The following is a 16,961-nucleotide window of genomic DNA, read 5'->3' as shown; positions in this document are numbered from 1 at the left end:
ATGTATTTACCTATAGGTGTGTTTGGGAAATATGAAAAAATACTTGATGCAGAATACTTCCTAAAGTTGTTTTTTGTTTTTTTGGTTTTTTTTGTTTTTAACATACACTTTTGAAATGAATGCGGTGTCTGCCTCACAGAGTGGCACCCATTTTACTAACATCTATAGATGAGTGTAGGTTAGCATAGACATAAACGTTTGATAAACCAGCTTATTTGTAATACCATGAAATGAATATAAACAAAAATATTCTCCTAGAAAATATTTTCCTTGAAAACCTGCCAAGATTTATTGAATACATCTGTCTTGACAAAGCACTTCAACTGAGATCAGATAGAACCGTACCTTGCAGTGAACAGCTGCAGCTATTTTAAAATGAAGTTAAACAAGCATGAAAAAGCGGGGATGAAAAATAACACCATGGGAAAAGTAATTAGCCCGAGACAGTACAATCTGCAGCGATAGAGGACATAAAAAAGCGGGGTCAGGTTACAGCGGTGACTCACTGATGACTCGAAGGACTGACCAGGCCCCACCCTCGCTCCGTCGGCCCGGTGTGCTGCAGCCGTGCGGAGGGCATCCTCGTCCCTGCGCATCTTTGTCCCTTGGGGGACACCCCCACGCCCGGCCAGCACCCCCGGCCAGCACCCCCGCGCCCCGCTGCTTTACTTGGCCAACCGGCGCCTCAGCGGTGGCCGGGCCGCCGCCCCGGACTGTGACAGCCGCGGGCGGCCCTGGGGCACACGCCGGAGTTGCGGAAGCCCCGCTGCTGCGTCTCGGGGGTCACGGCAGCCTCGGCCGGGCCCCGGCACCCCCCGCCGTTTTAGGGACGGGCACCGAGCCGCGGGGGTGCGGGCGGGGGGGGGGGGCAAGGGAGCGCGCGCACACACCGGCCCAGACGCGCCCCCGCCTCCCGCCCGGCGCGCGTGCCGGCGCCAGCCCGCGCGCCGCCCGCCCTTGGCCCCGCCCCTCCCCGCCGATTGGCCGGTGGCGCCCGGGCAGGTGCCGGTGCGCGGCGGGGGCGCGGCGGGAGCTGCCGCCGCCGGCACCGCAGCAGCACCCGGTGGCGCGTCCGGCGGGGCGGGGAGGCGGCGGCAGGAGGAGGAGGAGAACGGTGACTGCGGGCTCTCGCGTTGGGCCGGTGCGGGGCGGGAGCGGGGCGCCCGTGCCCGGCGGCTCCGCGCAGGTGGCTGGCCGGGGGCCGGCGCGGGGCGGCCGCAGCCGCCTCCCTGCATGAGCGACGGGGGCGCAGCCGCCGCGGCCGGTGGCTCTGCCCGTGCCCCGAGCGCGGGGAAGTTGCTGCCCGCCTGCCATTTTGGTGCAGCCCTCGCATTTGGCCGAGGGTGAGTACGGCCGGGGGCGCGGCCGCCGCCCCCCGCGGGCTGGGGCAGGGGCAGAGGCGAGGGTCACCCGCGGGGCCGCCCGGCGCCCTGAGGGGCCCTGCAGCAGGGCCGTGGTGGCGGGGCCGCCCGCCGCAGCGCCCCGTCGGGGGGCGGTCGGGGTTCGGCCGGCGGCGGGGCCGGCCCCCCACCCGCCCCGATTGTGAGGGGCCGGGCGGGGCCGGGCGGCGGGTCCCGCGGCCGCTGGTGGCGGAGGGGCCGCCGCCGCGTTCAGGGGCGAGGCGGCCGCTGCTCCGCGGCGGCTTCGTGGGCTGGGGTGGGGGGCGAGGACACACCGTCTTGGGCTTCTTGTAACTACGAGTATGTCCGAGGAGCTTCGTAGCGTTCTGCTGACAGCGTGGTTATTCGACTGCCCTCGCTGCAGTGCATCATCATCATCACTCTAATTATTATTATTATTATTGGAGTGTTACTCTTACTCAACTTCCTCGCAAACACGGGCTGGGTTTCGGCGTGGCGCTGCCTCTTGCCCCCTCTCCGTGGGAGCATCCCGCCACTCTGTGCTTGTAATTTATGCTTCAGACAGAAGCAGCGTGAATTTTCCTAGTATCAAGGTCAGTTTATCGTAACTGCTGAGGAAAATACCATATGGCTCGGGCTGACTTTTCTGAGGGAATCTAATTAAGTAGGAGCGTGCGTTGTGCTGGGCTTTGTGTTATGCTTTAGGCGAATGTAACCAAATTAGATCGCAAAATGCCTTAGAGTGCCTGTGCGTCCCTCCTCAAGCGTGTTTGCAAGGATGTTAACTGTACCTAGCAATCTATTTTGACAAACGGTGGGTTTTGCCTTATACCTACCATTTTACTATTTCCTGTGTTTCTGAAAATGCGGGTAGCTGTCTTGCTGTGGAGCCTGGAGTTTGTTAGGCACAGCAAGGATTTTGGCAATAAAGGCTTTTACTCGTTCTTCTGATAACCCTTTTCTGAAAGGCTAGAGAGAGAAAGGAGGGAAAGTTAGTTTAGTTCTCAGGTTACCAGACATTTTAATGACTTTGAGGGACCTGTCATCAAGCTGGACAGGTTTTTATAGTTGGTTATTAACAGTGATAGCAGTTCCCTATGAACTGCATTGAGACCACTGACTGTCCCTGCAGTTAAGTGTCAAACAGTAATGTTTGCTGCTTAGTTTTAGCTTGAGGAAGTGAACAGAGCTGTGTAAAAAGCAGAAGGTGCTGTATCTTGTATGTAATCCCTCAGGCTACTGCTTTACCCATCATTAATCAGGTACCGGATTGTATCAGAGCATATTTACTGATGTGTTATGCCCGTGTGTCCAAAAATGTACTTGGTAATTCTGTAGCCTTCCGGTGGAATTTGTCAGGTAACTTAGTGCAATGCATGTAGCAATTACGAACAGGAGGCTGTAATTTTCAGCAACTGTGATACATTAATTGCCAGTGAGAACTCCCAGAAGTCAGTTCCACCCCAGTAGCCCTCACCGGGATGAGAGATCCTTAAAGAGCAGTGCCCCCTGTGACAGGACTTGCATCTTGGACCTGCTGCTGATGCAAGTGACACAGTATTGTCCTTTCAGACAGGTTAATGCTTTTTAACAGATTTTCTTAATCTGAGCCAGTGTTGTCTGGGAGTGATACAATATCAAGAAAGCTAAGCTAAAACTTTTATTTTCCTGAGTTGGTTTCCTGCTTTCACCCTAACCTGATAAATACAGCTGAGCACGCTACGATTGATTGCTAAATTAGGCTTCTGGATTATGTAAGGTGTACCCGAGTGTATGAACACAGTAGGAATTCACCTTTCTCACTTAATAATTGCAGTAAACAGAACACTTGAAGAACTTGTACTTAAACAAAGGAAAAAAAAAAATCCCTAAACTATGCATGGGTAATGCTGAAGAAAAGCTGTATATACCAAACACACTATCGTGCATAAACAGTACATCTGTATGAAAATGTGACTCCTTTGTATTGCTGCCAACATTAATATTCCCTATTGTTATCAGGCTGGAAACTGCTGTTTGGCAGTGTAAAGCACCTTAACTTGCCCTTGGAAAGTTGGACAAGTTGAAAAACTAGTTGAATATAGTTTCATGAAAACTATAGGGACAATTTTTACCTTGAGAAAACCATTCATTTGAGGGGACTAATCCAGCCTTCCCGTGGAATGCTTTATTCACCTTCCTTTTGGATCCAGGTAGGTTATTTACTAGATAGATTCTTAGAGATAATAGAGGCTTCTGGCTTACCTGTGAACCGCTGACAGCGAGAAAATAAACCAGCCCCAAGTTTCTTATATTCAGAGATTTCTAGCAGCTTACTTTCAAAAGAAGCTTGTTGAACTTAAGGGAAGAAGAAGATAACTGCTGTATTTAAGTGTGGAGCGAAGCACACAATACTGTTGCTCAAATTACCAAAGAAACTTGGCCTTTATTTATGGCGTAAACAGGGAATTTTGTAGAAGGGCTAAATACTGTGTGATTGGATAAGATTTCAAGCCATGGTCTAGTTTTATGTGAGATTGGGTAAAGACGCCTATCTTCAGACTTTATGTGAATTTGCAGAAACCCAAGAGGAAGACCCCTTATATATGGCTGGCACGCTAGTAAGATCTGTCATTCATGTGGTAAAGACTAATGATTATGATCTGCTTGCTATTTAACTTTCAGTGGAAATGTTATCCTCTTTTTTAACAATCTTACAGAAAAATGCCATGTTGCATTTTTTAAAACTGTGTTTTCAGAATGTAAACATAATCTTCAACACTCTCTGTCCTGAAAATAAATAAATAAATCTCACTCTAGTAGAAAGCAGTTTAATGAATCACCTAGCAGCCTTAGCATAGATGAACAGAGTATAAGGACTGCAGTGGCTTGACTGGTCAAAAGCTAATATCAGCATTATTGCAATAATGACAGATTTTTTGATCTTATGGATACTATTCTGGGAATAGGAACACATTAAATTTCCATGCCAATATGCATTAACTTTCAACAGCAGAGCAAATTTTTTTTAAAGAATGTTATACTAACAAAAACCTTTATCTTGCAAATTTTTACTGACCCATTAGTCCCTGAGCTGGGTAAAGCAAACAAGACCTCTTGTTACTTTTTATTACCTGTATACTTAATTTACTGATTGATCAACTGATGATCATAAAAGAAAAACTAACATTGGTGTTTGGTATTCAGATTATTGTAGTTTTTACTATCTACTGGTTGTTTTAAGGTATATTGAGATAGGAAATGAATTTTGCATTCTTCAAGGCAAAGTGCACCTCCAAATAAAATATCAGCTATTTAAGTAGAGGAGATCACTACTGTGAAGATTAATCTTGAAGATGAGACACTTTTGATGGCATTGTCTCAAGTTGACTCACGGTAATCAATTAGTCTTCCTCAGATTTGCTGGCACTGGCTGTCACGTGGGAAAGGAACTCTAGCCTGTCCTACTGCTGAAGACCAAGCTCAAGTTCTGCTGTGTGGCAGTTCCAAAAATCTTGCCTTTCTGGACTCTTCCTTGCAACGTATTCTGTTTTTTGATGGAGAACAATAAATGGATAAATGACTTCATGCAGCCATAGTTTCTGGATCAAGTCCGTTTAAAGGGTGCTCAAGTAATTTACTGTAGAAAATGAGATGTAGTCCCTTCTTGTGATAGCAGTATGAAGTGTATGTACAGCCTCATTCAAAGGCTGTTAGAGTCCATGGTATTCCCACTGGCTTTAATGAGTCTTGAAGCCAGGCAACAGCCTGAAATTCTCGGGGTTTTTTAAGAACTAAACAATCCCTTCCCTAACACCCTCCACCTGCCTCCATGCAGAGTAATATGTGGCTCTGCTGTTGTAAACCAGCTTTCTGTTCTTAGAGGAAGACAGTACGTAATCTGTTGTTTTCCTTCTGGAAGGGAAAGCAAGCAAAACATGTTTACAACTTGAGGAGTAAATTTTCTGTTCTGCTCTTGCAATGAGGAGTTTCATCTCTTCTGAAACTAATACGAGAAGAGCTTCTTTGCTTATTAGGCATTATTTCTGATACAGAAGGTCATTTTAATGTGGTTTTCTTCTGTCCCTTTTGAACTGTATGAACAGGATGTTGTGTCACAGGGCAATCCAAATACAAAAGCACTGGTTTGTGCCATTAGCATTAATTGCTATGGCATGGATGTTTGGTGTATGATTTAAATGCTGTTTACAGAGATGCAGCTAATGCTGTCCTGAAATACCTCAAGTTGCAGATTATACCAATTTTTTCTAACCATTGTTATTCTTGCAAGAGGTTGATTCCTTTTTTTTTCCCTTAAGAGAACTGATCCCTCTGCCCCTCAGTGCTCATCCCCAGAAGTGCTTGGTGTACCTTTCTGGAAGTTATTTCAACACTTGCATCTAGCTGTTACAAGTGCTTTGACATTTGTTTGACAGACCAGGAGCTGGATTTAAGTTAAACCATTGTGTGTGAATTGGAGCAACATTAGGGTTTAAAAACAATTGGGAGAGCTTTGGGGAGGATTCTAAAAAGTATAATCTGGTGGTACTGGTTTTTACAATCTTAGCTGGGCTTGATCTAAAAGGCAGTGCCAAAAATTGTCCCTATGTTAACCCTATGTTAATCACTGCAAGCACAGAAGTAATGGGTTGAGTCCTAAATGAGAAGACGACAGTTCACCTCTAGAAGAGGATCAACCTGATTATTCTATATACACACACACACACACACACACACACACACACACCCCCAATGTTTAATGATGAAGCTTTTGGATTCCTGCTCCAAGGTGGTATCACAGGTCAAAAAGAGGGGAATCAATGGATGAAATACAGTGGACTCAGGTTCCACATATGATTAAGTGAACTGCACCTCCTACATGGAAATGTCATCTGTGTAGTTGTGGTAGGTGAAGAATACCTAAGATTGTGCTTTCATTGGCGGGGGGGAAGTTGGTGTCAATGTTGTATCAAGGTCCAGAGGCCTATTATAATGGATACTGGAAATCTAAAAATGGGGAGAAGCTAATGTAAAGACTAGAAACAGGAATTTTCTTGGTAAAGCTGATGTTCTTCGTGTAGGCTTATCAAAGGAGCGTGCTATTTCACTGTACTGATAACGCTACTTCTGTCTTCAAGAGTGGGCCCTGATAAAGGGAACTGCTTTAAAAAAAATAATAAGGTACAGAGGAGTCCTAGCTAGTTTCTAAAGGTGGTAGCTTAACTTGGTTAAGTTGATCAAATAATAGTTTCTGTGGGACTCAAAGTTGTCTGTGCTGGCTGGATGATCCTCTAAACCTGTAAGAGGATGAACTGCTTTGGTCCCCTAGTTTAAACTAAAGGAGCTATGAGACTGCTCCAGTTTGGATCCAAATATGAGAGAACCGCCAGTCAAAACCTAACAGTGAAGTTGGCCTTTGAACTCCAGAAGGTGCCTGTGTCTTGTGCTTGAATGTGTATGTTCGTTGTTTGTATAAACTTGGGATCCAGAACTTCAGGTTTGTGATTGCTGACCAGGGCTCAGATTACCTCCATGTTGTGCAGCGTCAATATAAAAGAAAGTAGCCAAGCTCAGGTCCAAAGCAGAGCCTCTTCCAAGCACAGTGTAGAGTAGGTCCCAGTGTCAACAAACTAATCCATTAACTCCCCCACCTGACAGATTAACTGAGTGCATAGTTTGGTTTTCAGAAGCTTTCTGCAGCTCTGGCTCTGTTTTAGTCTTGTTTTATGTCACTTAACAAATGCTTATCTAAACAAATCAAAGACAACCTGCATCTGAAATCCTTTTTTCCATGCATGGGACAGAAGTTGTGTGTCAACCAACTACAGCTCATCACTAAGTGTCAGCGAAATGGGACATGTGGCTTTACAGATGTATTATTGTATCTCTTATGATTCTTGCTTGTTCTAGCATAAATCAGGATTAGAAGCACTTTGCAGGTGTCAGAGTAAATGTGGAAGGCACAGTCTTATGAAATTATTTTTGTTTATTGTTTTGTTCGTTTACTTGCTAATCTGTAAAATTCAGTAATTTGCAGTGGGGTTTCCTGTCAGTGGTTTGAATTAGCAGTGATTTACTGTATTAAATTTGTTTTCACATCTGGCAGCACTAGAGAATACTGCCTCATTGTGGCAACTGCTGTTGGAAGCATTTTCTTACCTCTAAAAATAGAATTTCTGTCTCTGTCCTAGTCCTGCAGAAAGATTCTCTCAGTCAAAGGTTAGTTCTTGGATTGAACTTGGATGAGTGACGTTTAGTAAGAGGGATGCAGGATATTGATTAGTGCAACATATGTTGTGGGGGAAAAATCCATTTTATTGTGTAGGATATTTTAAGTATGCCTGTGGTGTGTTTGCATATTGGTTGGATTTTATATTATGGATGTTTTGGTAGCAGTCAAGCAATCCACTTAACTGTTTACTTCTGTAGTTTGCATGGGTTGATCACAGTATGGCTTTCAAGTTATGATGAGATTCTTAATTTATCATAACTCTTTTATCTGTATTACTGAAATGCAAAATTAAATTTATATGCAGATGTAAAATGTGTAGTGCTTCCAGAGCTGTTTGAGGTTTTAAAAAGCTTCATGTTTTCTCTCAGTATTTTCTTCCCCAGATTAGAGGAGGTATGAATAATTTGGATGAGAAGCCTTACCACCACTTTATGCAGTAGTGATGTTTTGGCATCTTGAACTTGCAAGAATTGTGTTGGTGGACCTATATTTTCTTGGTTAGTCTGTTGGATTTTATCTGTTGGATGCTCCTCTATAGTTCCTACAAATAGTGACTGCTGTGGTACTAAGGAAGGCATTTAACTGTCACATGCAGCTACACAGCTCATATGGTAGTGAACCTCTGTATCATTCAGTTTCTTCAGGCCATATAAGAAAACATCTGATATAGAGACCTGCACAGGAATATCCTGAGTTGTGTTCTCCTACATACTCTTCTACAAGGAGGGAGATAAATATTTGAGCCTTCCCAGGCTTAACATGACACTGAACCTGAGTCTTTTTCTGGGTGCAGGTATTAGACTGTTACACAGATAAAGTGAGTGCTCCCTTCTCTGCCTCTTAAAAGGAGATAGAAACTGCCATCGATTCTTTAAAGGAACAGAGAAGGATTTGCTGTTTCTGTCATCTCCCTTCAATCTGTGTAGCTCATCTGAGGGCCATTGATTGTGAAATGCTGAGACTGACAGGTGTCTTGGGAGAAGGATGTGGCATGTGTAGTGCAACACAGGTGGGTGAATGTATTTTTGCAGTTCTCACTCCTGAGTTAACGCTGAGGAGAGAGGTAGGAATACAAATGAGCTTTTTGTTTAGTATTTTCTTCATGCTGGCTTAAGCTTACGAAGTACAGTGAGAAGACTGATTTGTCAGGTGTGTTGTGGTTTGGGTTTTAATGGGAAGGTGGAAGAAGGGACATAACTCTGTTCAGTGGTTGTTCTCTCTGTGCGGGGAGCCTGAGTACGTAGCAGTAAGTTCTGAGCCCCACATTGCAAGTCAGGCATCCAAAGGAAAGCTCTTGCAGTCTTGGGCTTACGGATGTGCAAATTTCTGATTGTGTAGGGCTCTTCAGGATCAGTTGCATGCCCTAAGTGCAGATGCTGGCTTTCTTCCTGACCTGTGATGATTGACCTTGAGGTTGGTTGACAGTTCGTTACAGTAATGAGCTGCATTTCATGCTTTAGATTGAAGGTACGTGGAAAAGAGGCCAATCATCCAAGATACAATTGCGGGTCAGTGCATTACCGCTCCAATTTTGTCTTTTTCTCCAATCTGTCTTCCTCGTTTCGGGAAGAGTAACAGTCAGTCTCACGCCGTCAGAATACTGTCAGACCCATCATCTCAACTATGCATTCTTCCATAAGACAGTTGCTACTAAATAGAGAAAATAGAGCTGAACATGATTTGCCTAAATTTAGCATAAACAATGGAAGATAGGAATGAAGTAAAATGAGAGTGTACAGTAACTAGAAAGCCAATGGCAGTGAAATACATGCTAATGGTATATGTCAGATGACCTATAGTCTCTAGCAGCTGTAGGGCCAAATTCTGGGTAAGTTCTAGAAGCTCACTGTTACCAGTGAGAAGATTATTCTGGTCAATGAATTTGGATTTTATATCACATTTGAATTTCCACTGGGATTTATACTTGTGTATCAGTTGTAGGCCTGATACATAGGTATAAAATGATCATTATACATTAAAAAGAGACTTATAATAATACAACTTTTTTTTTTAATCTGTCAAAGCTGGATGACAGAAATTAAGTTCTCCAGTGTAATCTTTAGTCTTTTCTGTAAAAAGAACTTCTTTTGCTATTATAATAAAATAGCCTCTGTTTTTTAGAAACAGTTTAATATGCTATGTTCTGCCTCTGGGCGAGTGCCATCCTTAGGTGAGAGATGCCATTCTTTTTTCAATAAAATGTGACTTTAGTGGAGCTTTTCTACTTCTGTTATTTCATACTTAAAATAATGTAAAATATAGAAGCAAGAAGACTGTGAAACTCCTATTTATTTCCTAAATAGATTAAAATTTAAAACCACACAGTACTAACCTTTGACCTTTAAGATTTACTGTTTCCCCCATTATTGTGTGTCCCGGCACTCTTTCAGACCAGAAGTACACATGGTTATTGTAATAACTTGCATTAATAAGGAACACTTCTCCCAGAAGGAACTGAATGAACATAATGGTTCTTTTAAAAACTGCTTCACCCCTCACACCCCCCAGTGAAACAAACCTAACTTTGCTCAGGAACTTGCAAGCTGTTCAGTTTTCTAAACAAACATCACATAAAATTAGTACAAGGCTGAATGGAAGATAATTTTTTGCTTTGGTTATAGACCAGAAAATATGTGTCATAAATCTCAGTTAAAATCGGTGTGGGTACAAAGAATAACATCCTCTTTGAGATCTTTGTCTTGCATCTAATTTAAAATGTGGCACACCAGATACAAGTCCTCATGTTGAAGCTGTGCTTAATTTTTCATCTGAAGAGGTGGCTTTGTATTTCTGACGAGTCTATTTTCCCTCTTGTTATTTTTGGACATTAGTTTATTTCCAGTGGAAAGGGAAGAATATCCACAGTGTTGTTTACTGCAGCTTCTAGACTTTCTTGGAGTTTAAAAAAGATTAAGAAATTTGTGACCAATGTTAATTTTAGACTTAATGAAGTGCTGGTTGTAGTAGAAATTACTTTGGACAGTAATATTTGTTTTAAAATTTGGAAGCATTGCTTGCAGTTCTTGAAAAACATTTCATTTGCTGATTGTTCTGTGGGGCTTTTATGGTTGTTTTGGTGTTTGTTTTTTAAGGTTAAAGTCTAGAAATGTTTTTGATGTGGAAGTTTTATTTAGATTTTAAAACAGACTGTAGGAAGGATTAAGATGAGAGTATTACTCAGACAATACTCAATCATGTATTACAAGCCTCGATCTTCCTGTTACAGTCAGTTAATCTGTTGAGCAAAAGTTTTCTGGGAACAATATTATTCCTTGTAATGTCTCTGAAAGTTTAAATTTTGTATTCAGTTTGAGATTTAGCAAAGAAGTATTACTCAGGAAGGCAAACACCTGAACAGTATCATGTAAGTTATTTCAGTTGAGACCAGAAGTTATTTTAGGCTGAGAAACTATTTTGTTGTCCTTTTTTTTTTTTTTTTTTTTAAATGTAACCTGGTACACTTCCTTTAGAGGATTTGCCATTGTGTATTTCCAGAATGCATAATCCGGATCTACTGAAAAAAAGACATTTAAGCATTGTTTATAAATATTTATAAACTGCTGTGATGCTCCCACATCAGAGATGATTTAGTAATGTGATGAAAAATTATTTCCTGGGAAAAAACACACAAGTTCCTTAGAGGTTAATGTAATATTGGAATACAGACTGTGAGGCATATGGGTAAATAAAGCACATGAAAATCAAAAGTTAAAGTCACTGGTGACTTTAAAGTATGTGTATACTTGAAATTAAGTCTTTGCCAGCCCCAAAAAATCAGAGGTAGTGGGGCTGCCCATTTACCCCCAGATTTAGTGGTAAGTTTCCCCTCCGAATATATTCTCACAATTGGCAGTGATGGCTGAATCAAAGCGATAATTTTCTTTACCGATGGACCGCAGCTTGTGTGTGTGAAAAAACAGTATGAATTATGACAAAGTTTCAAAAAACGTTTTGATGAAGACTTGAAGGGAGGACAACTTAATGACAGTGTTAATTACAGTTGTTAACTTTGTGCTCAAGAACAACTGGAAAGGCATCTTTGATCTCCTGGTCTCTTCATCATCTTGTCTCAGACAACTGTAGCCCTAGCATGGAGGAGTGTATCCTGGCTCCAGCAATTGCTTAAAATAGTTTTATTTCCTTTTAGTTTATATCCTGTGTTTCTCCTGTAAAGTATATGAGTGTGAAAAAAGTTAATTGGAAAAGTCCTGCTTACTTCCCTGCAGAAGTGGCTTTCTTGCAGTGAAACCCTTCTGTGCTTTTAGAAAGTCAGAGAGGCCTTTGCACTGAAGTGCTTTGCACGGGAAGAGCTGAACACGTATCCCAAAACCTGAAGGGAAGAACATGTCCCAGCGCACTGCTTGTTCTGTCTTTGAGCTGCAACATGTAAGCGTAACCTCAGTAAGTTCTACCTCACTGTTTCTTATGCTTGTCAGTGCCCAGTGAGGACTGATTTAGAAGTACATTTTTATAGCCTTTATTAACTCATTGTTGATGTTCCTGTTCAGCTTCCTTAGTTAGACCCAAAGAGTCAAGCCAGAACATACTGTTCCATTGTGACCTTTGTTAGCTGTATGGTGAGCATGTATCTCACTGGTGGGATCTTGTCATCTTGATTTCACCTAAGCTTCTATCCCATCTGCTTGTTTTAGTTTAAGTGGTGTTTCCTTGAAAGAAGAGTGTATTCTAAACTTCATTGATAGCCTAACCAAAATAGAAAAAATAAGCGATACCCTCCTTCCACGTGGGTTTTTTCTTGTTTGAAGAACTGTAACCAGATGATTGGAGGAAGGTAAATATTGGGGGGAAAAACCTCCCAAAAACCAAAAGCCCAAAACCCGCAACAAAAACCCAACCAACCACATCCCCCGTCATCATCTAAGTAGCAAATTAATTCTTATGTTTAGAAAATAAAGGTGATTTTTATTTCCCCATGCTTCTACTTGCTATACTATGTGGAGCACTTAATTGTATGCCGTAGCAGCGTTGCTTAGAGGGGGTTTTTTGAGACAGAACCCGTTGGTGTGTTTTGCATAGCCTCATCATGAATAAAGAGACAGTAATAGTTGCCTCTTCAGTATAATATAAGAACTTTTGTGTGTTTGTAGTTATTATATACATTGCTAGGAGATCATAACAGAACTACAAAACTGTATGATGTTTCTGAAACCATAAATCCGTGTGGAGATGGGACACTTATGATTGCCTAAATAATTATGTAAATCAAATTACAGAAATTAATACTGAGAACTGGACTTAATAGAATTCAACAAAATTAATAAAAGTCACAAGAAAATAAATTAGAACAAATTGATGATAATTCCTGAATGAAATAAATGGACCAAGCTTTAGTTCAAACTTTATAGTACCTTCAGTTTACACATAACACTGACTACTACTTTTTCTGCTCCATTGTCATTCACAGAAAGGGGAAATAATGATATTGTGGTGGTTGTGACATCTAAATCTTTCCAGTCACTCTGGAAAGTGCATTTGAAATGTATATGCTTACTTTTTTTTAATGGTGTTTTAAAACAATTCCTAGTTTCTTAGTCAGTAGTACAAAATATTTTTGAGTGTTACAGGAGTGTATGTTCTCGGTTCATACACAGTTTCAGGGATTGCTTTTTGCGAACAGTTTTGCAAGCTCATGGCATAAAATCTTAGATGTCTAAACCTGATTTCACCTGAGTGAGTTTAATGTGTTTCTTGAGGGCAACACTGAAGTCTTCCCTCGATATCATTTAATATCTCAAATAATTTATCTTTTGCATTTCTTTCTAAATTGGGGGTGATTGCTTTCAGTGTCTGAAGCTTGAAAAATAATTCTGAAATGAATCATTCAAAAGTTGTGCCAGGGGAGGTTTATATTGGATATTAGGAAAAATTTCTTCACAGAAATGGTTGTCAAGCATTGGAATGGGCTGCCCAGAAAAGTGGTTGAGTCACCATCCCTGGAGGTATTTAAAAGATCTGTAGGTGTGGCTCTCAGGGACATGGTTTCGTCGTGGACTTCGCAGTGTTAGGTTAATGGTTGGACTCGATCTTAAGGGTCTTTTCTGACCTAACTGATTCTATGATTTTTTTTCTCTGATGTTTACAGCAGCAACTTTCTTTCTGTTGGGCAGATGTGCATGTGATTTCAACACACCTGGGAAAAATAGCAGTACTTTCAATTTATTTTGCCTTTTTTTTTTTCCTCTTTCTTATTTCAGATATTCCTCATAGTTACTCTTATCCAGGACAGAGTATATAATGGGGAGAAAACTGGATCTTTCTGGCTTGACTGATGAAGAAGCAGAACATGTGCTCCAGGTGGTTCAGCGAGATTTCAGCCTTCGTAAGAAAGAAGAAGAAAGGCTGAGGTAAGAATAAAAAGATGATCAAAAATATTGGTCTCTTTGGATTATTACAAACTAGTTTCGGGGAAAACAGAGAACGCAGCTTTTTTATGGTGTTCTATGCGTTAATAATCATTCCTATCACAGAGGTAATAAGCATTCAAACTCCTCCATGTGAATTCAGTTATTGAGTAGTAATTCATTTTTGTGTTTAATCTATCCTGGCCTAAACCACAACAATGGTCTCTAAATTGTCTGTGTATGTTGCCTGGGTAGCGGCTAAGTAGTGATTGACTTTACCATAAACAGAAGTTTATGTTAAGAGAGTTTTTGGTTGCTGTAGTCAGTTCCTTTTCTTTTATTCAGAAACTTTGTGCAAACAATCTGAAGGTGAAGAAGTTCAACCCTTCTCTTTCCCCAAAAATAATCAATGGGATATGTTATCCATTGTATTGAGAAGTTAACTTTGCTTTCTGTATTCTGTATACAAAATGATTGCAAGCAGAAACAACCCAAAAGAAAACAAATTGAACTTGTTGCAAGGGAACTTTCTCAGCCCAGGAACTTTGATATGTGACAAGGGGACTACTGACAGAGCCCCGAATTGGTAGACGAAATATTTTTCTTGTACTTTCAACCATATTTCTTTGAATTGTTATGTCTGATTTTTTTTGTTACCTTCTCTGAACACATCATTATTTGTTCTCTAGAATAGTCCACTCTATCTATAGTTGGCAAATGCATGTTCTCTTACCATATTACTGTTTCTGTATCATTTAGCATAAAACTGAAGTCAACAGGAAAATGACTGAAATAAACACAAAACTAGGCATATATGTTATGTGCAGTTGGAACTGAAGGGACTCCTGTCTCTGTTAGTTTTGTGTTACTATTTTCTGAAACTACTTAGAACATTAGGAACAAGAAAGAATGCTTGTGGCATAGGCCTAGTTTAATTTTGGCATGCTGTACCAGTTCTTGCTTGGGTTGGTAGCACAAGCTTGCCCCAGGGAGGAAAGATTGGATGAGGATGGCACACAGAAATTTTTTTTTTTTTTTTGGTCTCTTTTGCCGTGGGTTGTACTGATTATTTTTGGTAGTCTTTCACAACAAAGCCTAGAGAGTCTAGAAGCAGTTTAAAGACGGTGAGTGTGGGGGCTTTCTCTGGCTTTTTTTATGTGACTGGTTGTATCTTACTGGAGCACACATAGCACAGTTAGAAAGTTCTTGGGCATCTTGCCTATTCTATACAACCAGATCCTATAGTGACAGGAAGAGGGAGAAGGATGTGAGACATGCCCACAGAAAATTGATCGGAAAGCCTGGATAGATAAAACTTTTTGCTGGTATGTGTTTTACCATTTTGTTGCTGAAGTTGTCCATGAGGCTTAATAATTGAATGATCACAAGTAGAAAACTGGTGTGAGAAGGGAGATAAAACATGGAAAAGTAAGAGAAACACACGGACTCAACTCAGCTTATATATAAAAATGTAAATTGTTTTGAGTGTAGTTCATGCCTTTCGCAAGTACTAAAAGTATGTTGAAGTGCTACAAATAATGAACCATACTGACAAAGTTCTGAAGTGTAGGCTCATATTTAAGATATGAATTTAAGTCATTTTAATGACCTTAAAGATTGCCAGTGAAGTTCAAAGCTTACTTCAGACTTAAAAGGTATGACTCTTTTTTTCATTGGGCTGCTCCACTTTTTTTTACAAAATGCAGAGTTGAAAGAAAGGGTGCAGAAACGCACCTTTTTTGTCTCACTGTGCAATAGAAAATGTAATCCTATAAGAAACTTATACCTTGCTGTAGATTAGATTTTTTAGCCTGTAAGAAAGCAGATTAATCCTTGTGTCTGCTTTGATGTTCTTAGCTCTATTGCATTTGTTTTTAGAAAATTATCAACAGGCAAAGTCTACGGTATAGTTTCACTTTAGAAGTATTGTCAACCTTTGTAATCTTTTTTAAGAGAGAAAAAAATGGCATATATAATTTATATGTCAGACTGCTGTTAATAAATTGAAAACCAGTTATATCTGAAGGTAGGGGTTTTTTGTTCCTGTAATTAATTCCAGGTAGCAATATTAGTCTTTAGATGGAACTGTTGAAGCTTTTGTGTGTGATACTTTCTTAAAATAGGTTTCTGTATAATTCTTCATACCATGAATAGTTTTATTTTTGGGTGTTTTTCCCGACAAAGATTTAAGTAGTTGTTTCACAGATATCTCTGGGATTATTCCCATTGGTAGAAATTATTTCTAAAGATTAAAAGCTATTTAAGGGAATATATGGCAGGTTTCTACTATATAAGGAGAACAATGAAAGCTAAAAAAACCCTGTAAGTGGTTGATGGCTTCAAATTTGCTTTGCTAGAGGAAGCTGAAGAGTTAAGTAACATACTAGGCAAGAAATGGAGTTTATCTTCACTCCTAATGTTTTTAAGGAGTAAAATGGCAACGGTTTTATAGCTAACGAACCAGTGTCTTTTACAGTATTGTAGTTGTTACATGTTGATTTTTTTTTCTATATTCTGTAAACAAAATGACATAATGAGTGTGTGGAGAAAAGCCATACTGATCATCTGCATTTTCTGCTGCAAAGCTGCTTTGAATCTTTCTGCAGTGAGAATTTTTAGCAGTGGTTCTCTAATTTAAGTCTTCCTCCCAGCTTTATGCTGGTGTTATCAGACGTGCTGCTCTTGTACATTTTGTGAAAAAATTAGTTGGCTAATAATAGTAAGATAACAATAAGATAACCATGTGTAAATAGTTAGTGATTAGTGTGGTTGATTTATTATGCCTTACTGCTTCATACCAGTTCAGTTTCTTTTTTCCTGTGACTCTCAGCCTTATATCAGATTAGTAATATTTACTGCTCTTTGTTTCTTGTTCACCTATAATCTTTCTATTTTGATTATGTGTTGGTTCTGTTCTTTGGCAGTACTGTTATGTTTTTTATTTACTCCAATGTTAGTGTAATTATCCAGACTCATTGAGGCTAAAATTATAACGCATAGTTATAAATAGATGGGTCTGGTTTTCTG

The 16,961-nt window shown here is 40.6% G+C and overlaps 1 protein-coding gene across 3 annotated transcripts in view; it reads left to right on the top strand.

The window, feature by feature from the left end:
* The first annotated feature begins 1,146 nt into the window (after positions 1-1,146).
* Positions 1,147-16,961, top strand: part of MYRIP (myosin VIIA and Rab interacting protein) — a 237,573-nt gene continuing 221,758 nt past the window's right edge. For all 3 annotated transcript variants that reach the window (XM_074840967.1, XM_074840974.1, XM_074840956.1), the window contains exons 1-2: positions 1,147-1,343; positions 13,788-13,937. In XM_074840967.1, the coding sequence (XP_074697068.1) occupies positions 13,828-13,937 (110 nt within the window). In that variant the 5' untranslated portion in view covers positions 1,147-1,343; positions 13,788-13,827. The remainder of the gene's footprint in view (positions 1,344-13,787; positions 13,938-16,961) is intronic.

This window comes from Strix aluco, chromosome 1, assembly GCF_031877795.1.
Source record: "Strix aluco isolate bStrAlu1 chromosome 1, bStrAlu1.hap1, whole genome shotgun sequence".
NCBI classification, from domain to species: domain Eukaryota; kingdom Metazoa; phylum Chordata; class Aves; order Strigiformes; family Strigidae; genus Strix; species Strix aluco.
Note: the sequence above shows the minus strand (reverse complement) of the source record. Positions and strands in the feature narration are given on the sequence as shown.